The 22463-nt window shown below is 43.0% G+C and overlaps 1 protein-coding gene across 4 annotated transcripts in view; it reads right to left on the bottom strand.

The window, feature by feature from the left end:
* The window catches only part of brf1b (BRF1 RNA polymerase III transcription initiation factor subunit b), a 122945-nt gene that overhangs the window by 61091 nt on the left and 39391 nt on the right, over positions 1–22463 (bottom strand). For all 4 annotated transcript variants that reach the window (XM_035793994.2, XM_035793997.2, XM_035793995.2 and 1 more), the window contains exons 7-12: positions 13800–13949; positions 10470–10563; positions 8264–8390; positions 7795–7834; positions 7402–7497; positions 6739–7044 (exon numbers count right to left, since the gene is read on the bottom strand). In XM_035793994.2, the coding sequence (XP_035649887.1) occupies positions 6739–7044; positions 7402–7497; positions 7795–7834; positions 8264–8390; positions 10470–10563; positions 13800–13949 (813 nt within the window). The remainder of the gene's footprint in view (positions 1–6738; positions 7045–7401; positions 7498–7794; positions 7835–8263; positions 8391–10469; positions 10564–13799; positions 13950–22463) is intronic.

The following is a 22463-nucleotide window of genomic DNA, read 5'->3' as shown; positions in this document are numbered from 1 at the left end:
TAACTTGGGGTTTTTCTCTTGTCCCTGATAATGATGCGGTTAGCCTGAATACTGTTTTTATTCACATTAAACACAATTTAATTATAGGACAAACTACTACAATGTAGCCTACATAGTCAAAAGGAAGCAGCAGAACTGTAGGAAAAAGACTAGGTAGTTTACATGGACTAGAAAAGTGTAAAGAAGGTCAACATCAGTCCCCAATTAATCTGAAGGAATTGATTGGACTAAAGGCTTCGCACACAACCCTTCAAACGCCAATCAATGTTCTACAATACCATCCAAGGGTCCCTTTACACTCACAGAACTAGGCATGCGTCTCAAATCACAAATATAAATTTCCACAAAGTTTGCTGCTTCAGTGTCTTTAGATATTTTCGTTACTATGGAATACTGATGTATAATTACAAGCATTTCATTAGTGCCAAATGTGTTTATTGACAATTACATGAAGTTGATGCAAAGAGTCAATATTTGCAGTGTTGACCGTTCTTTTTCAAGACCTCTGCGATCTGCCCTGGCATGCTGTCAATGAACTTCTGGGCCACATCCTGACTGATGGCAACCCATTCTTGCATAATCAATGCTTGGAGTTTGTCAAAATGTGTGGAATTTTGTTTGTCCACCCGCCTCTTGAGGATGGACCACAAGTTCTCAATGGGATTAGGGTCTGGGGAGTTTCCTGGCCATGGACCCAAAATATCGATGTTTTGTTCCCCGAGCCAATTAGTTATCAATTTTGCCTTATGGCAAGGTGCTCCATCATGCTGGAAAAGGCATTGTTTGTCACCAAACTGTTCCTGGATGGTTGGGAGAAGTTGCTCTTGGAGGATGTGTTGGTACCATTCTTTATTCATGTCTGTGTTCTTAGGAAAAATTGTGAGTGAGCCCACCCCCTTGGCTGAGAAGCAACCCCACACATAAATTGCCTTCTTCACAACAATTGAACCGCTCTCCTTGAAGTTCTTGATGATGTGATAAATGGTTGATTTAGGTACAATCTTACTGGCAGCAATATCCTTGCCTGTGAAGCCCTTTTTGTGCAACGCAATGATGACGGCACGTGTTTCCTTGCAGGTAACCATGATTGACAGAGGAAGAACAATGATTCCAAGCACCACCCTCCTTTTAAAGCTTCCAGTCTGTTATTCGAACTCAATCAACATGACAGATTGATCTCCAGCCTTGTACTTGTCAACACTCACCTGTGTTAACGAGAGAATCACTGACATGATGTCAGCTGGTCCTTTGTGGCAGGGCTGAAGTGCAGTGGAATTTGGGGGGGGGGGATTCTGTTCATTTGCATGGCAAAGAGGGACTTTGCAATTAATTGCAATTCATCTGATCACTCTTCAAACTGACGCAGCAGACTTTGTGAAAATGAATATTTGTGTCATTCTCAAAACTTTTGGCCACGACTGTAGTTGTATAATGTAATGCGATATGATATCATTATATTTGCCCAATGTGAATAGAATAGGATTCCTCTGAAAGTCATTAGTACAATGTTTCTAGAATGTTTGTGTGTTCCCTCCGCACACTCCACTGGCTTCCAGTGGACTGTATATAGGGAATAGGGTGCCATTTGGAATGTAACCTATGATTAATGCAGTCCATTTATGTGGTCAACATTGGCCAATGGGTGAGGCAGTGTCACATTTGGAATTCGGCCCATATGCCTTAAATGTCTAAGGTGTCTGTGTATTTCATTATTTATAGTCTACTATGAATCATCCTCACTAATAACCAATGGAATTTTCTCCTAGGAAGTGTGAAAACGCTGGCTCTCAGCATCCAGCATATTTTGGGAATGAATGCTAGTGTTTCTGGTAGACTTCCAGTCATTGCGCTAACACTAGTTAGCATTGGCTCGCTGAACTCCTAAATATAAATATCTGTGGCACTTCATTCCCCTCTTCAAGGGATTAATGCAAGGGCACCGATTAAACGTTCTGTCAATGTTTGCAGACACAATCTCCCTACCATATCTCAAAGAACACTGACGATAAGTCTCCAATAAAAGCATTTTATGGATTGGTCAACAGATCAAGGAGAAATACTACGGCTTCAAAATAAGGTTGTCAGAACAAGGGTTGGCAAACAACCATCCATGAATCAAATCAAATGTTATTAGTCACAGTGTGCCGAATACAACAGGTGTAGTAGACCTTACTGAAATGCTTACTTGTAATATCTGTCGAAGTTGGATATTGTACACGATCAATGCTTTGGTATCTAAATCATTTGGTAAAATGGGAATCCTTCATATCATTTCAAAATGTTTAAATAATACTCTACGCTTGTTTTGTTCCATAATAATAAATTAGGGTTTAAATAACAGTAGAGTTTACCCTATGAGACAGGCCTTTAAAATTCAACCTGAACTTCCAGTGACTCTGTTTGGGATAGCGCCCTGCAGATTAATGAAGATTTATGACAACAGTGTGACCACTGGTCAGGATAATATCAGCCCAGCCCAGCCTCACTGAGCTGCTGAAACCGAGGCAGAGAGGCTTTGTACGAAATGGCACACTATTTCCTATGTAGTGCACTTGAAGTGCAATACTTTTGACCAGGGAGAAATAGGAGCCATACGGCTCTGGTCAAAAGTAGTTCACTTTTAAATGTTTTATTTATTTTAATTTTAACAGGGAAGACATATTGAAACCGTTTCCAAATTCACCCTTAATAAAACAATAGACAGTTGAAGTCTGAAGTTTACATACACTTACGTTGGCGTCATTAAAACTCGTTTTTCAACCACTCCACAAATTTCTTGTTAACAAACTACAGTTTTGGCAAGTCAGTTAGGACATCTTCTTTGTGCATGACACAAGTAATTTTTCAACAATTGTTAACAGACAGATTATTTCACTTATAATTCACTGTATAACAATTCCAGTGGATCAGAAGATAACAAACACTAAGTTGACTGTGCCTTTAAACAGCATGGAAAATTCCAGAAAATTATGTCATGGCTTTAGAAGTTTCTGATAGGCTAATTGACATAATTTGAGTAAATTGGAGGTGTCCCTGTGGATGTATTTCAAGGCCTACCTTCAAACACAGTGCTTCTGTGCTTGACATCATGGGAAAATCAAAAGAAATCACCAAGACCTCAGAAAGAAAATTGTAGACCACAAGCCTGGTTCATCCTTGGGAGCAATTTCCAAATGCCTAAAGGTACCACGTTCATCTATACAAACAATAGTACGCAAGTATAAACACCATGGGACCACACAGCCATCATACCGCTCAGGAAGGAGAGGCGTTCTGTCTCCTAGAGATGAACGTACTTTGGTGCGAAAAGTGCAAATCAATCCCAAAACAACAGCAAAGGACCGTGTGAAGATGCTGGAAGAAACAGGTACAAAAGTATCTATATCCACAGTAAAATGAGTCCTATATTGACACAACCTGAAAGGCGCTCAGCAAGGAAGAAGCCACTGCTCCAAAACCCAGACTACAGTTTGCAACTGCACATGACGACATGTGCAGTACATTTTGGAGATAGTGAAGATAGTACATTTTGGAGAAATGTTCTCTGGTCTGATGAAACAAAATTAGAACGGTTTGACCATAATGACCATTGTTATGCTTGGAGAAAAAAGGGGGATGCTTGCAAGCTGAAGAACACCATCCCAACCGTGAAGCCCGGGGGTGGCAGCATCATGTTGTGGGGGTGCTTTGCTGCAGGAGGGACTGGTGCACTTCACAAAATAGATGGCTTCATGAGAATGGAAAATTATGTGTGAAGACAGTGAAGAGCCGACTCTGGGATGCTGGCTAAGGGATGCAAAGAAAAAGCCATATCTCAGACTGGCCAATAAAAGATTGGCAAAATAACACACACTGGACAGAGGACCTCTGCCTAGGAGACCAGCATCGCCGGAGTTTCCTCTTCACTGTTGACGTTGAGACTGGTGTTTTTTGTACTATTTAATGAAGCTGTCAGTTGAGGACTTGTGAGGCATGTGTTCCTGTAACGGCTGTTGGAAGGAGAGGAGCAAGGTGCAGCGTGGTACGTGTTCATACCTTTTATTTGAACTGAACACTGACGTAACAAAAATAACAAAGAACGATCAAAACCGAAACAGTTCTGTCTGGTGCAGACCCAGAAAACAACTACCCAGAAAACACAGGTGGGAAAAGGCTACCTAAGTATGGTTCTCAATCAGAGACAACGATAGACAGCTAGCTGCCTCTGATTGAGAACCACACCCGGCCAAACACACAGAAATAGAAAACATAGAATGCCCACCCCAACTCACGCCCTGACCAAACCAAAATAGAGACATAAAAAGGATCTCTAAGGTCAGGGCGTGACAGTTCCTCAAACTAGACACTAATGTACTTGTCCTCTTGCTCAGTTGTGCACCGGGGCCTCCCACTCCTCTTTGTATTCTGGTTAGAGACAGTTTGCGCTGTTCTGTGAAGGGAGTAGTACACAGCGTTGTACGAGATCTTCAATTTCTTGGCAATTTCTCACATGGAATAGCCTTCATTTCTGAGAAAAGGAATAGACTGACGAGGTTCAGAAGAAAGTTCTTTGTTTCTGGCCATTTTGAGCCTGTAATCAAACCCACAAATACTGATGCTCCAGATACTCAACTAGTCTAAAGAATGCCAGTTTTATTGCTTCTTTAATCAGCAAAACAGTTTTTAGCTACGCTAACATAATTACAAAAGTATTTTCTAATGATCAACTAGCCTTTCAAAATGACAAACTTGGATTAGCTAACACAACGTGCCATTGGAACACAGGAGTGATGGTTGCTCATAATGGGCCTCTGTACGCTTATGTAGATATTCCATAAAAAAATCTGACGTTTCCAGCTGCAATAGTCATTTACAACATTATCAATGTCTACACTGTATTTCTGATAAATGTGATGTTATTTAAATGGACAAAGGAGAATTGCTCACCAACAGGGATGTAAACAAATTTGTGCACAACATTATTGAGAAATAAGCTTTTGGTGTGTATGGAAAATTGGGATATTTAATTTCAGCTCATGAAACATGGGATCAACACTTTACATATTGCGTTTATTTTTGTTCAGTATTTATACATTGTGAAGTATACATAGTGAAGAGAACAAGTCCCAAAATCGTCCGCTGTGGTACACCTTTTTGTACCTCAAGAAATTTAGACGTAACCCCATCAATTCTCTTCATAGGGTATAGGGTGCCATTTCGGAAGCAGCTACAGAGAGAGGTGTTGGGCATATTGATTGGTTAAGTGAGGCTAGGGGATGTGCTGGAGTTAATACCTTTTGTCACGTTCTGACCTTTATTTCCTTTGTTTTGTCTTTATTTAGTATGGTCAGGGCGTGAGTTGGGGTGGGCAGTCTGTGTGTTTTTCTATGTTGTGGTTTTGAGTTCAGCCTAGTATGGTTCTCAATCAGAGGCAGGTGTCGTTAGTTGTCTCTGATTGAGAATCATAATTAGGTAGCCTGGGTTTCACTTTTGAGTTGTGGGTGTTTGTTTTCTGTGTGTGTGTTTGTTGCCACACGGTACGGTTTCGGTCATGTTCACGTTTATTGTTTTTTATTTTCATAGTGTTCAGTTTATATCTTAAAATAAAACGTTATGGACAATTACCACGCTGCGCAATGGTCCTCCAATCCTTCTCGCTTCTCAGAAGAGGATGAGGAATGCCGTTACACCTTTATCCATCCAGTCGGGAGCAGAGAGACAGAGAGCCTTTCGCTCGGCACACACTTGCTCACATCATTGATCCGGTATGTTAAATAAAATATAGAACCCACTTAAGCCAAATTAAGGCATGTTGTCAAATCAAAATCAATCAAATCAAATGTATTTATATAGCCCTTCGTACATCAGCTGATATCTCAAAGTGCTGTACAGAAACCCAGCCTAAAACCCCAAACAGCAAGCAATGCAGGTGTAGAAGCACGGTGGCTAGGAAAAACTCCCTAGAAAGGCCAAAACCTAGGAAGAACCCTAGATTGGAACCAGGCTATGAGGGGTGGCCAGTCCTCTTCTGGCTGTGGTCAAATGCGGTCAGGGCTATAGGGGAGTCAGTGGGTATGGTGGGTAGAGAGTGTTTTAAGTTGTGTTTGAATGACCCCTCAACCCGCGACTGATGTGAGGGGGGTGTGGGGGGTGTGGGAAGAACTCTCAGGCCAAAATGGCAGTTATTAAGAAAAGAGAGAGAGAGAGAGAGAGAGAGAGAGAGAGATTTGGTGATCGCTTGACTGACAGGTGCTCAATAGGAGATTCTGACCAAAACGTCATGCTGATAGACACACAAAAAATACATCTAAATGATGTCCTTTCACAACCAGTATACAACCTGACTGTGACAACACAAAAGTTTTGCACACTGGTATTACTAGCAGTTTGGGGGTGGACTCCACCATTTTTATGTCTCTTCGTGCAATTTGAAGGAAGTTGCTAACTAGCGTTAGCGCACTATGTAAGTAGCATTAAAGTAATGACTGGAAGTCTATGGGTATCTGCTATGGGTAAAACTACCTCTACCTCCTTCATACTGCACATAGATATAAAAATGGTATCCACTAGTTCATTCGACTCTGGTGAAGTAGAAAAAGAAAATTGCCAAATCCTGAAGTATTTCTTTAAACAGCCACCACAAACTCCAGATAACATAAGCCACTGCTAGAGAACAATCAATGGAAGTGATTTGAGCAATTGTGCATTTACCAAAACACTATGGAGCTGATTTGATTTGGCAATGTAGTCTGGACTCACCACTGTCCTTGTCCTCTGCGATGCACTCATGGATGGACTCACTGAGCCCCAGGCTAGCCGCGCTAGGCAAGGGACCCAGGATGGAAGCTAGGGAGGGCCCTCCTCTGGGTGGTGGATGTGGAGGGGGTGCCTCCTCTGTCACTCCTTCTCCCCCTCTTTCGTCCCCTTGCTGTTCCCCCTGGATGACCTGGCAGAGGAAGTCCTGGTTCAGGTGTTGGGCAACTGCCTCCAGCTCCTCGTCCTCCTCGGGGTCCACCTCCCTGGGGCTGGAGCACGAGGCCTGAGAAAGCACCTCGTCCAGCGGGTCTGAGGGTCAGAGTGGAGAGGATGGGTCTTGGGGATATATACAGTACATACACATATTCAGGGATTGAGTCACATAGGTGTTATGTGTGTAGCTGTACTTTAGACACACACACGCTGCTCTTTTCAGAGAACTCAAAATGACAATCATCCGCAGTTCTCCGCCTGCCATTTTCAAAGGGCAAAAGTGTGACCTCATGACACTGATGAAGCACCTTGTCAGAACTGACCTACAGCGTCGCCTTGATTAAAAAAACGACAGAAGCCACAGAGACGTGCTTCTTGTTGAGTTAGTAAAAAAAACACACTAAAGGCAGTGGGCACCCACACGTACACGCACACACACACATACACACACACCTATTTCTTTGGCATAGGCAGCGTAGATCCCTCTGAGCTTTGGCCTGCTGTTTTCCAGCTCCGTCTCGATCTCGTCTCGATACAAACTGATTTCACCTGCGGGGGTAGAGAGACTGTGAAACTGAGATGACCCTTCACATTACATTGTTTGTTTTCACATTTACAATTATCTCAAATCTACAGTGACCTAGTTGATCGCATGCATTTTATATGACGTTTTACATTAATTTACATTACATTTTATATCACAATTATTTTGATGAGATTTTTGAGTTTTATTTACATACAAAATGCTCAAAGATCTAATCAAAAATGCTCCCAGACTTAAAGTTCCAAAACTTTGTGGTAGCCTGCATTGAGGCTACCTATTACCACAATATAAACCAAACATACCTTGAACTTCATCCAGCTTTTTCGCTAACTCTTGTTCAAGCTAAAATGGGGTAAGGGAGAGTCAAAGTGAAAAAAACTATTGATGGGATTCAGTCAATTGCAGATTTACGGATAGTGCTTTCAGAAGTGTATTGGAATTGCACAGTAGCATGTTCTGGATGGATGAGTTGACACTTGATATGGAAACTGGCAGTCTGGTCACATACCAGATTACTTCTCATCCATGTTTGTGGTAAAAACTGAACGAGTCACACCATGCAACTAAAAGTTTCTAAATCAAGTGTCAACTCCTTCCATTCGGGCCACGCTTCTGTGCAAATCAAATGCACTGAGATATGATTGACAGGGCAAGCCAGCCAATGCCTGGCCATCAATTCCATCTGAGACATGCTGCTGTGCCAATCAAACACACTGACAGGTGATTGATAGGGCAAGCAAGCCAATGCCTGGAAAGAGTCAGGTAACGTACCGCCTGCATCTTGACCTTCCTCTGTCCAGCAGTGAAAGAGGGTGGGTCACACTCCTGCTCCAGATCCACCCGCATGAACTCATCGATGGTCAGCTGACTGGTGGGAGTGTCCTCAAACTCTGTCAATCTTGACAAAAGGAGGAGAGGTGTGTCACGTTCTGACCTTAGTTCCTTTTTTATGTCTCTATTTTGGTTTGGTCAGGGCGTGAGTTGGGGTGGGCATTCTATGTTTTTCAGTCTGTTTAGTTCTGTTTGTTGTATTTCTATGTGTTTGGCCTGGTATGGTTCCCAATCAGAGGCAGCTGTCAATCGTTGTCTCTGATTGAGAACCATACTTAGGTAGCCTGTTCCCACCTGTGTTTGTGGGTAGTTGTTTTCCGTTTGTGTATTGCACCTTGCAGAACTGGTCATTTGTAGTTTTGTTTGTTCAAGTATTCGTATTGATTAAAAGGTATTATGAATACTTACCACGCTGCACCTTGCTCTTCTCCTTCTCCCGACAACAGACGTTACAGAACTACCCACCACCAACGGACCAAGCAGCGTGGTAAAAAGGAGTAATGGACATTGGAGGACATTCTTAACGGGAAAGGAGCCTACACATGGGAGGAGATCCTGGCTAGAAGGGATCGCCTCCCACGGGAACAGGTGGAGGCAGCCAGGAAAGCGGAGGCAGCAGGAAAAGGGAGCCAGCGATATGAGGGAACACGGCTGGCAAGGAAGCCCGAGAGGCATCCCCAAAAATGTATTGGCACACGGAGAGATTGGCGGAGTCAGGTAGGAGACCAGAGCCAACTCCCCGTGCTTACCGTGGTGAGAGGTTGACCGGGCAGGCACCGTGTTATGTGGTGAAGCGCACAGTGTCCCCAGTGTGCACGCATAGCCCGGTGCACTACATCGCAGCTCCTCGAATCGGCCGGGCTAGAGTGGGCATCGAGCCAGGAGGGATGAAGCCAGCTCAGCGCATCTGGTCTCCAGTGCGTCTCCTCGGCCCGGGTTATATGGCACCAGCCCTACGCACGGTGTCCTCGGTTAGCCAGCACAGCCCAGTGCGGCCTGTTCCAACTCTACGCACTTGCCGGGTATCCAGCCAGGACGGGTTGTGCAGGCTCGTTGCTCGAGACCTCCAGTGCGCCTCCACGGCCCAGTGCATCCGGTGCCTCGGCCAAGGAAGAGGCCGCGTGTATGTCTCCCCAGCCTGGTGAGTCTCCCGCCTGTCCGGCGCCGCCAGAGTCTCCCACCTGTCCGACGCCGCCAGAGTCTCCCACCTGTCCGACGCCGCCAGAGTCTCCCTCCTATTCGGGGCCTGGGGTAAGGGTCCCCACTCCAGAGGCGCCACATAAGTGGGCCAAGACTAAGGTGGAGTGAGGTCTTACGTCCCGCACCAGAGCCGCCAAACCCCAGGGGGGGTTTGTTATGTTACGTTCTGACCTTAGTTCCTTTTTTATGTCTCTATTTTGGTTTGGTCAGGGCGTGAGTTGGGGTGGGCATTTATGTTTTTCAGTCTGTTTTGTTCTCTGTGTTGTATTTCTATGTGTTTGGCCTGGTATGGTTCCCAATCAGAGGCAGCTGTCAATCGTTGTCTCTGAGAACCATACTTAGGTAGCCTGTTCCCACCTGTGTTTGTGGGTAGTTGTTTTGTGTATTGCACCTTGCAGAACTGTTTGATTGTCGTTTTGTTGTTTTTTTTGTTCAAGTATCCGTATCGATTAAAAGGTATGAATACTTACCACGCTGCACCTTGGTCTTCTCCTTCTCCCGACAACAGACGTTACAAGGTGTCACTATCTGGTCAAGTTACAAAGGACGGATGAAGACCTTTTCTCTATACACACTGATGATGGCCTAACAGCTGAAATATTTGTATTTTGCTCTTGTTACATTCAAATAAAAGCAATAAATAACTCTGAAAATCTATTTCTTAACTCAAACCTTACCACCAACTTCAAACCTTAATTTAACCATAACCCCAGAGCTTGCGTGGTCATCTAGCAGTGTATGTGTTAGGGTGCGGGTTTAGGGAAAGCATAGGCTTTACCAACAGTCTTCAATGGACCAAACTGCTTTTGCCAACATGATGGGATCTACTAAGCTACAGTAGGCTAGTGAAGGTTTGGTGGCTAGCGAGAGGATATGAGCCCTGTCAAGAATAGGATTCCAGCCATGACAGAGTCATGCCCTCATCTGCTCCCCTCTTAGCTTGTACCTTTTCCTCAGTGTGGCCTCGCACACTTTCACCACTCCGATCACGTCCTTGACGGTGCGGCGGAACTCGTGCATCCGGGCAGCCACCAGCAGCGCTGGGGAAGAAGCGAGGATTACACAGTGATCAACCAACACACACCCACAGAAGAACACACGTGCATACGTCCACACGCACACTTTTATTAGCTACTCAGAAAAAGTGTAAACTACCTAAAACACAATCAAATAAACACACACACTGTATAAACCATATTTCTGGGTTGTGTAACTTCCAAAGATACTATTGGTATTGGAAATGGGTCTCAACTTGACTCAATAGTTTCTGCACCAGTGACATTCTACACTGTACCGCTCATCGCTTTTACCTGTTCTGCAAGTACACGTTTTTTCTTCCCTGTGCGCCGCCTCTGCTATGTTTAGCCAGCATTAATAAAATGAATGCTTGTCTTGATCAATATGCTCCTTTGAAAGGTGTAGAAGTTACACAACGGCCCAGTCTTTAGTGTGTCGCAGCAGAGGTTGTCCATAACACATGACAAAATCTTTATGTACTGCTTATAAATGCTGTATGCATGGGTTATGAATGTGTTATGAAGTCTTTGTGTAGGCACAGTACCCTTCACATGAAGTGTGACCTTCCTTTATCTGCTGTGCGCTAGACTCACTTCGTTAGATTGATTTAGGACTTTAAGCCTACATTTTGACGAACTGAAATGTTTGCTCCCAACAAAAAAAATCCTGAGGGAATACAATTGAAAGCTAAAAAGGGCAAAGGAAGTATTGAGGGCTGAGTATTAGCATAATTGTCAATAGGGACAGTGTCATGTTTTAAGCTTTTGTTTTTCATGCAGTGTTTTCACTTGGTATACAATTGAAGTCGAAAGTTTACATACACTTAGGTGGGAGTCATTAAAACGAGTTTTTTAACCTCCAATTTACATCATGAGTCAATTGGAGGTGTACCTGTGGATGCATTTCAAGGCCTACCTTCAAACTCAGTGCCTCTTTGCTTGACATCATGGGAAAATCAAAAGTCAGCCAAGACCTCAGATTTTTTTTTTTAGACCTCCACAAGTCTGGTTCATCCTTGGGAGCAATTTCCAAATGCCTGAAGGTACCACGTTCATCTGTACAAACAATAGTACGTAGTAAGTAGTAGTAAGTATAAACACCATGGGACCTGGCAGCCGTCATACTGCTCAGGAAGGAGTCGCGTTCTGTCTCCTAGAGATGAACGTACTTTGGTGCAAAAAGTGCAAATCAATCCCAGAACAACAACAAAGGACCTTGTGAAGATGCTGGAGGAAACAGTAACAAAAGTATCTATATCCACAGTAAAACGAGTCCTATATTGACATGACCTGAAAGGCCGCTCAGCAAGGAAGAAGCCACTGCTCCAAAACCACCCAAAAAAAGCCAGACTACGGTTTGCAACTGCACATAGGGACAAAGATCGTACTTTTTGGAGAAATGTCCTCTGCTCTGATGAAACAAAAATAGAACTGTTTGGCCATAATGACCATTGTTATGTTTGGAGGAAAAAGGAGGAGACTTGCAAGCCGAAGAACACCATTCCAACTGTGAAGCACGGGGGTGGCAGCATCATGTTGTGGGGATGCTTTGCTGCAGGAGGGACTGGTGCACTTCACAAAATAGATGGCATCATGAGGTAGGAAAATTATGTGGATATATTGAAGCAACATCTCAAGACATCAGTCAGGAAGTTAAAGCTTGGTCACAAATGGGTCTTCCAAATGGACAATGACCCCAAGCATACTTCCAAATTTGTGGCAAAATGGCTTAAGGACAAAGTCAAGGTATTGGAGTGGCCATCACAAAGCCCTGACCTCAATCCTATAGAAGATGTGTGGGCAGAACTGAAACAAGTGTGTGCGAGCAAGGATGCCTACAAACCTGACTCACTTACACCAGCTTTGTCAGGACGAATGGGTCAAAATTCACCCAACTTATTGTGGGAAGCTCGTGACAGGCTACCCAAAACGTTTGGGAATGGGAATGTTTGGGAATGTGATGAAAGAAATAAACGCTGAAATAAATCATTCTCTCTACTATTATTCTGACATTTCACATTCTTAAAATTAAGTGGTGATTCTGACTGACCTAAGACAGAACATTTTTACTAGGATTAAATGTCAGGAATTGTGAAAAACTGAGTTTAAATGTATTTGGCTAAGGTGTATGTAAACTTCCAACTTCAACTGTACATGCTTAGTACTTTTGACCAGTGAACCAGTATCTATACCCTAATGTTCTGTGCACACTGGTTGGGACTGCAATAAGTAGGCTAGACCCAATCACTTGTTTCCATGCGTGAAGAGACAAAAGCGGGTGTTGTGCCATCACCGCGTTGCACTTGCGCACACTTTTGTCGTTCTATATCTGAACAGACCTCACGGATAGAGGCTTTTCTGTTTACAGCTCATCTTCTACCCCAGAGGACAGAAGCCATTTAAAGCCACGTGTCCTAGTCTAAACTTCCCCTCCTTTGCTCCAAATACTTTGAATGATTAATGAATAAATTATGAATTATTTAGATATCGCAGTAGGCAGAAAATATTTGGGAGGGAAGGCGGGTGGCAGTAGTGGTTGGGGGGTTTGAAGAGCTGAACCTTACACTTGAGGAGGAAGCTTGTTGTGCTATTTATTCCTAAACTATGGGATATTGCTGACTCCACAGTGCAGAATAGAATAGAAGCTTAAATGCACTGCTTTAGGGGTTTGAGGGCAGAGGGGTCTCAAGCTGTTAAATTTTGAACACTGTGTTCTTAGACTCCAGGCTAGGTACTGAGTAGGCTTTACAGCTTTTCATGACTGTTGCTTCTCTGCCACCCACAGCACATTCATAACCCACAGCACCTTCATAAAGAACTATTAATGGTCACTTCAATCTTTTTATTTATTTATTTTTTAACCTTTATTTAACTAGGCAAGTCAGTTAAGAACAAATTCTTATTTACAATGACGGCCTACCCCAGCCAAACCCGAACAACACTAGGCCAATTGTGCGCCGCCCTATGGGACGGCAGGATGTGATACAGCCTGGATTCGAACCAGGGACTGTAGTGACACCTCTTGCACAGAGATGCAGTGCCAATTGGGAGCCCAATGTTAAGACCAAAGTTTCAGTCACAAAGACAGTTGAATCTATGGTTCTAGCAACCTGTCTTTTTTAAAAGTGTTATGCTGGCACTTTTGGACAGGAAGTCTTGTGTAAGGACAATTGCGCCGATCAAGACCTTGAGGTGGAAAGACTGGTCACTCCAAAGGTCAGGCCACGTCCTAAAGCTCATCCCCGTGGCAACCAACGTACCTGCCCCACACAGCCCAGAGGGCCTGCGTCCCGTGTGCATCCAGTCCCTCTTCATCCTCTGTAGTAGGCGCAGTGCAGTCATGGACACCTCATGGGTCTTCTCCCCAAATTCCAGCATGTGGGCGAAACGAGGGATGTACAGGCAAGGGTCTTCGGGAAGGAGGAGAGGAAGTTAACAATACAAATATGTAACATCATAAAAATATAAGGAGGATGAAGGCACTCTTCATTAGGGGTGTGCCGACCTGGCCATACTCATATTCATAATCGTATCTGTAAATTGACAGTTGATCGGATGATACTCGTGATCGGAAATATAATAATACCTAAGTACAGTGCCTTCAGCAAGTATTCACACCCCTTGACTAAAATAGATTTAACAGAGTACTACAGTATGAGTCATAATACCCATAAAACCTACCAGTCAAACAAGGAAATGGTTCCAATAGGTTTTCCAGTGAATAGTGGAAAAACGATTGGAACCATCTCAAAAATTTGATCGCTAGGTTTTATGTGTATTATGACACCTCTACAGTGGGGCTCTATTGTCATTTTTTGTCAACGATCTACACAAAATACTCTGTAATGCCAAAGTGGAAGAAAGAAACATCGGACAATAAAACACTAATATACAGTATCTCTAATAAATAAGTATTCAAGCCCGAGTCAATACGTTAGAATCGTCTTTGTCTTTCTGAATAAGTCTTTAAGAGCTTTGCACACCTGGATTGTACAATATTTGCACATTATTATTTTCAAAATTCTTCAAGCTCTGTCTAGTTGGTTGTTGATTATTGCTAGACAGCCATTTTCAAGTCTTGCCATAGATTGGCCTCGTGTGTTTGGTAATTGTCCTGCTGAAAGGCGAATTTGTCTCCCAGTGCCTTTTTGAAAGCAGACTAAACCAAGTTTTTTCCTCTAGGATTTTGCCTGTGCTTAGCTCTATTCTGTTTATTTTAATTCTAAAAAACTCCCTATTTCTTGCCGATGACACGCATAACCATAACATGATGCAGCTAGCACCATGCTTGAAAAGATGAAGAGCGTTGCTCAGTGATGTGTTATCTTGGATTTGCCCCAAACATAACACTTTGTATTCAGGACAAAAGTACATTACTTTAGTGACTTATTGCAAGGATGCATGCTTTTCCTTCTTTTTACTCTGTAATTTATGTTTGTCGTTACGCCACAATACTATGTTGCTAATCCATTGTCAGTTATATCCTATCTCTTCCATTAAACAGTAACTGTTTTAATATCACCATTGCGCTCATGGTGAAATCCCTGAGCGTTTTCTTTGCTCTCTGGCAGCTGAGTGAGGAAGGGCGCCTGTATCTTTGTAGTGACTTGGTGTATTTATACACCATACAAAAGTGTAATTACTAACTTCACAATGCTCAAACATTCAATGTCTGGACACTGGTCTTACACATAATGAACATTTTATGATTCTAATTACCACGTAGGCAGGAAATTAGAGTAAATACATTTTACCTCAACTATGGCGTGGGGTTGGAGTCAATTCCATTTGAATTCAGTCAATTCAGGAGATGAATCAGAAAGTGACATTTTAAATTCTTAAATCGACATTTCAATTAACTTTCAGAATTTATATGAAAATAACCCCAACTCTCATTTACATACAATTCCATTTGCAACTTAACAAATGCTTGTCAGCTAACTCTAAACTCGCCACTGGAGCCAAGGTTACTGAACGGGTGAGTGCGGGTATAAAGCAATAAGGTGAGACAGGCTTTTCTTAATTAAGGGCTTGAGGTAGTGTTATGTCAAGAAATATGATTCCATAAGGGCCTTTTTTTTAAAAGTACAGTGTGGCTAAAGAAACTGCGAGTTTAAATAGGAAACTGGATCTGGTGAACTCATACCCCTATATACCAAAAAAAAGACTTCAATTTGAGTTTATATCAGTACCTTTCACTGATATCCTTTCTACTGTATAAAATGAGCTTGAAGAAGATGAAAAGACATTCAGCAACTCTTGGTAGTACAATGGCAGATTTGGCTGAAAAATAAGTATTTTTTTGTTAAAACCAACGCGTTTCAGCAAATGTCATGGAATTAATAAAAGGTGTTGAAAAGCACAGTTTTGAGTCCTCATCATCGGCTTCAGGGCAAATCTGGGTCTGTTTTGTAGAGCAGTGCTGCTCTGTGGGGACAGTTGTTCTCTGTGGGTGTGGTGTCACACCAAGGATATATGCCCAGTATCTTATATAAAGTAAGTGAGAGATAGTGTCACCTAGATCTAGCTAAGTCCTTGGCAAACTGTGTAGCTGTCCCACCAAGGCTTAATATTTCCCTGCAGTCCCTATTCCAGTGCCTATTCCAAGCTATGGCCCACTTTATACAGAGCAATTGGCATACTAGGCAATATAACCAATCATAGACCTCATTTTATTTGAATCATTGCACATCCTGAGGGCGACCATTTTGAATCTATTTTCATGTTCACTCTGTTGGTAATGTTTAGAAATTGGATAAAAATTCTAAAAGTAGCAGAGATGCTACTCTGGAACTTTGATAAGCCCATAGAGTTTATGTTCAACAATATATATAGAAACAAATGCAAGATAAAAAATAATTGATATAATATAATTCAATATCATGTTTACATTTTTCAATAACCACCAAAAACTCTGAAATCTCCATCCCTAACTACAACATTTTCAGACAAGATAGAACGGCCAAATGGGGCGGTGTTGCAATCTACTGCAGAGATAGCCTGCAGAGTTCTGTCCCACTATCCAGATCTGTACCCAAACAATTTGAACTCCTACTTTTAAAATCCAACTCTCTAAAAACAAGTCTCTCACCGTTGCCGCCTGCTATAGACCACCCTCTGCCCCTAGCTGTGCTCTGGACACCATATGTGAACTGATTTCCCCCCCATCTATCAGAGCTCATGCTGCTAGGTGACCTAAACTGGAACATGCTTAACACCCCAGCCATCCTAAAATCTAAGCTTGATGCCCTCAATCTCACACAAATTATCAATGAACCTACCAGGTACCACCCCAAAACCATAAACACGGGCACCCTCATAGATATCATCCTAACCAACTTGCCCACTAAATACACCTCTGCTGTTTTCAACCAAGATCTCAGCGATCACTGCCTCATTGCCTGCATCCGTAATGGGTCAGCGGTCAAACAACCTCCACTCACTATCAAATGCTCCCTGAAACACTTTAGCGAGCAGGCCTTTCTAATCTACCTGGCCCGGGTATCCTGAAAGGATATTGACCTCATCCCATCAGTAGAGGATGCCTGGTTATTTTGTTTAAATGCCTTCCTCACCATCTCAAATAAGAATGCCCTATTCAAGAAATGTAGAACCAGGAACAGATATAGCCCTTGGTTCTCTCTGCCCTTAACCAACACAAAAACATCCTATGGCGTTCTGCATTAGCATCGAACAGCCCCTGTGATATGCAACTTTTCAGGAAAGTTAGAAACCAATATACACAGGCAGTTAGAAAAGCCAAGGTTAGCTTATTCAAGCAGAAATTTGCTTCCTGCAATACAAACTCAAAAAAGTTCCGGGACACTGTAAAGTCCATGGAGAATAAGAACACCTCCTCCCAGCTGCCCACTGCACTGAGGATAGGAAACTCTGTCCACTATAATTGAGAATTTCAATAAGCATTTCTCTACGGCCATGCTTTCCACCTGGCTATCCCTACCCCGGTCAACAGCACTGTACCCCCCACAGCAACTCGCCCAAGCCTTCCCCATTTCTCTTTCTCCCGAATCCAGTCAGCTGATGTTCTGAAAGAACTGCAAAATCTGGACCCCTACAAATCAGCCAGGGTAGACAATCTGGACCCTTTCTTTCTAAAATGATCTGCCGGAAATTGTTGCAACCCTTATTACTAGCCTGTTCAACCTCTCTTTCGTGTCTTCTGAGATTCCCAAAGATTAGAAAGCAGCTGCGGTCATCACTCGTCTTCAAAGGTGGGGACACTCTTGACCCAAACTGCTCAGACCTATATCTATCCTACCCTGCCTTTCTAAGGTCTTTGAAAGCCAAGTCAACAAACAGATTACCGACCATTTCGAATCCCACCGCACCTTCTCCGCTATACAATCTGGTTTCAGAGCTGGTCATGGGGTGCTCCTCAGCCACGCTCAAGGTCCTAAATGATATCTTAACCGCCATCGATAAGAAACAATACTGTGCAGCCGTATTCATTGACCTGGTCAAGGCTTACGACTCTGTCAATCACCACATTCTCATCGGCAGACTCGATAGCCTTGATTTCTCAAATGATTGCCTCGCCTGGTTCACCAACTACTTATCTGATATTGTGTTGTCCGGGACTCTGGCAGTCTCTATGGGGGTGCCACAGGGTTACATTTCTGGGCTGACTCTCTTTTCTGTATACATCAATGATGTCTGTCTTGCTGCTGGTGAATCTCTGATCCACCTCTACGCAGACGACACCATTCTGTATACTTCTGGCCCTTCTTTGGACACTGTGTAACAACCCTCCAGATGAGCTTCAATGCCATACACTCTCCTTCCGATCGCTGCCTGCACCTGCCCGCCCGTCTAGCATCACTACTCTGGACGGTTCTGACTTAGAATATGTGGACAACTACAAATACCTAGGTGTCTGGTTAGACTGTAAACTCTCCTTCCAGACTCACATCAAACATCTCCAATCCAAAGTTAAATCTAGAATTGGCTTCCTATTTCGCAAAAAAAGCATCCTTCACTCATGCTGCCAAACATACCCTTGTAAAACTGACCATCCTACCGATCCTCGACTTCGGCGATGTCATTTACAAGACCCTGCCACATAGGTCTCATGTCTGAGCCGTTGAATTGCGACTCCACCTTGTCCCTGTACCGGTATTTCGCTTGTCCGATTGCCTTGCGGAGGGAATAACTACACTGTTTACATTCAGCCATATTTCCAGACCTCTTTCCATGGTTAAATGCGGTGGATGGCGCTTTCAGTTTTGCGTGAATACTGCCATCCATCCACAGTTTCCATCCATCCATGGCGAGGGGCAGTCATTGGTCTCAACCTTTAAGTCTTTACTGAAGACTCATCTCTTCAGTGGGTCATATGATTGAGTGTAGTCTGGCCCAGGAGTGGGAAGGTGAACGGAAAGGCAACGAACCTCCCTTGCTGTCTCTGCCTGGCCTGATCCCCTCTTTCCACTGGGATTCTCTGCCTCTAACCCCATTACAGGGGCTGAGTCACTGGCTTACTGGGGCTCTTTCATCCTGTTCCTGGGAGGGGTGCGTCACTTGAGTGGGTTGAGTCACTGATGTGATCTTCCTGTCTGGGTTGGCCCCCCCAAGTTGGTGGTTGAAGATATCCCTCTAGTGGTGTGGGGGCTGTGCTTTGGCAAAGTGGGTGGGGTTATATCCTTCCTGTTTGGCCCTGTCCGGGGGTGTCCTCGGATGGGGCCACAGTGTCTCCTGACCCCTCCTGTCTCAGCTTCCAGTATTTATGCTGCAGTAGTTTATGTGTCGGGGGGCTAGGGTCAGTTTGTTATATCTGGAGTACTTCTCCTGTCCTATTCGGTGTCCTGTGTGAATTTAAGTGTGCTCTCTCTAATTCTCGCTTTCTTTCTCTCTCTCGAAGGACCTGAACCCTAGTACCATGCCTCGGGACAACCTGACATGATGACTCCTTGCTGTCCCCAGTCCACCTGGCCATGCTGCTGCTCCAGTTTCAACTGTTCTGCCTTATTATTATTGGACCATGCTGGTCATTTATAAACATTTGAACATCTTGGCCATGTTCTGTTATAATCTCCACCCGGCACAGCCAGAAGAGGACTGGCCACCCCACATAGCCTGGTTTCTCTCCAGGTTTCTTCCTAGGTTTTAGCCTTTCTAGGGAGTTTTTCCTAGCCACAGTGCTTCTACACCTGCATTGCTTGCTGTTTTGGGTTTTAGGCTGGGTTTCTGTACAGCACTTTGAGATATCAGCTGATGTACGAAGGGCTATATAAATAAATTTGATTTGATTGCGCTAACGCTAGTTAGCAATTGCACTAATGATAGATAGCAACTTCCTTCAAACTACATACAGAGACAAAAACATCTGACTCTGGGGAAGTCGATAAAGGGCTTAATTACTAAAATCTTGAACAATAGCTTTAAGTACTATGTAAAAACATTTTATACAATGTTGTTACTAATGTAATTACAGTGTTGCTACACAGGTTTAAGAGCAACTTAATGTAAAGTGTTACCACTTGTTGATAAAGAAATAAGAACAGTAGCTCAATTCGAAAGCTTCTCTAATAACAACCCAACAGAGATAAATACTAGTCTGGCATCTAATCTGTCATTGTCAAGCCAAACATGAGTAACAAGGACTTGGCATGATAGCACAAACAGACAGCACTCAGACTAGATAAATACTAGCCTATGATAACAATTTCCACAGTGGTTTATTGATATCATCGGATTGACCTACTGCGGTTTTCTACTGTGCTATCTTTTATCACAATAGACATGATTGTAAATATTGGTCTGATATACACTAAGTATACAAAACGTTAAGAGCACCTGCTCTTTCCATGACAAAGACTGACCAGGTGAATCCAGGTGAAAGCTATGATCCTTTATTGATTCCACTTGTTAAATCCACTTCAAATTAGTGTAGATGAAGGGGAGGAAGTAAGCCTTGAGAAATGGATTGTGTATGTGTGCCATTCAGAGGGTGAATGGGTAAGAAAATATTGGGTATGGTAGTACAGTAGGTGCCAGGTGCACCGGTTTGTGTCAAGAACTGCAACACTGCTGGGTTTTTCAAGCTCAACAGTTTTCCGTATGCATCAAGAATGGTCCACCACCCAAAGGACATCCAACCAACTTGACACAACTGTGGGACGCATTCAAGTCAACATGGGCCAGCGTCCCAGTGGAACGCTTTCGACACCTTGTAGATTTCATGCCCCAATGAATTGTGTCTGTTCTGAGGGCAAAAGGGTGGGGGTGCAACTCAATATTAGGAAGGTGTTCCTAATGTTTGGTACACCCAGTGTACATATCATATCATACATATCATATACATTTAGCTCCAAAGCAACATTAGCACCGAAGCAGACATTTCAAGGAAGCCATTCACAACAAAGAATAATGCAGTTTCAATGAAGAATGAACCCCAGGATATGCTCCATATTACACTGGAATTGAAATTGATCTGGAAGTCACTATTTCATTGTAACTGCATGGATAATATAATGTGTGTGTGTGTCAAACTTTGATTAGCGAGTGTGATGAATGGTAATGGGTTGAGAAGGATCTTCAAACAATAGCAGAGTAGTGTAAGTCTACTGGGTGGCTGAGTGCCAACTCTGGACTGGATGACCTGAGTTGCCTCCCAAATGACATCCTATTTCCGATATAATGCACTGATTTTGACCCTTATGGATTGACAACTCAAATCGCTCAAAATAAAATTAAAATAAAATGTTTTTAAAGGGCTTTCTAATTAGCCTTCTTACCTAATGACAGCTTATAGCTGTAACAAAACAATACCTTTACATTCAATATTGTTTAGACAATCAAATAGTTTAATTGAAACTTAAATAAACAATTTCCAGAATCGAATATAGGCTGCAAAAATACATTTATTTAGTAGGCTTTCACCAGCTGCACCGGTTTAAACATGATATAGCCTGCATAGCCTACTAAATCATGAGGGGGGGCGAACTCAATATACAAAAAATCAATAAAACCAAATCGAACTGTGTAGAAGTGATAATGGACCTTCATTCATAAAGTGTCTTGACTGTGTCCAGCTCGCTAATAATCACCAAAATGAAAGCTAGACAGACAGTAAAGGCGCATCGAAAATAGCCTGAATTAACGTAATAATTAACTGATAATAAACTGAATTAGTCTATCGTAAACAAATACCTGCTTGGAGACTGTGTATCCATCTACCGGGTTGTTGACTTTGTCCACAATGACTCGTAAATCCTTCCAAACCAAACCGGGGATTTCACTTGTGCAGGACCTGTTCCCAAGACCGTGTATTTCATAACATTTATTTTTACTTATCTGGTTACGTTAGGCTAGCCAGGGAAAGTAGTCTAAACTTGACAACGTATTCTCACGTGGGGGGACGAAACATATGTTCTAGCACTACACAAATAATGGACAGTTCCTTTATCCATTGCGTGTACTGTACTGTATGTCTGCCCCACCGCACACAGAATGGGATTCACAACACAATGCAACACAACAAGCTCCTGGGTTTGTAAAAATGTTTTAATCTTGATTTAAAGCATTTCCAACCTTCAATATAATTGTTCTGAACCACGAACTGACCCGTGGGTTGAAATAATGTTTTCATTACACCCACCAAATAATTTTCTGTAGGTCAATCGGGAGGAAACTCAGATATCTGACCAGATACAGGACTCTACTGTACTGAACTATACTCTACTTTACTCTACTATACTGTGCTCTACTGTACTGTACTGTACTGTACTGTCCAATCATGGACTTGTCGTCTATGTTTTGGCCAAATCAAGTCCGTTCCAAAAAACTACGTCCTTAGACGTTGAAATCAAGACCGTGGCAGACGGACCAAATGTCAATGTATTTTCCAACGTCGAACTGTGCTCACTGGGTATCAATTGCCAACCATTAAACGATGATGAATAGCC

Source organism: Oncorhynchus keta, chromosome 19 (assembly GCF_023373465.1).
Source record: "Oncorhynchus keta strain PuntledgeMale-10-30-2019 chromosome 19, Oket_V2, whole genome shotgun sequence".
Lineage (NCBI taxonomy): Eukaryota > Metazoa > Chordata > Actinopteri > Salmoniformes > Salmonidae > Oncorhynchus > Oncorhynchus keta.
Note: the sequence above shows the minus strand (reverse complement) of the source record. Positions and strands in the feature narration are given on the sequence as shown.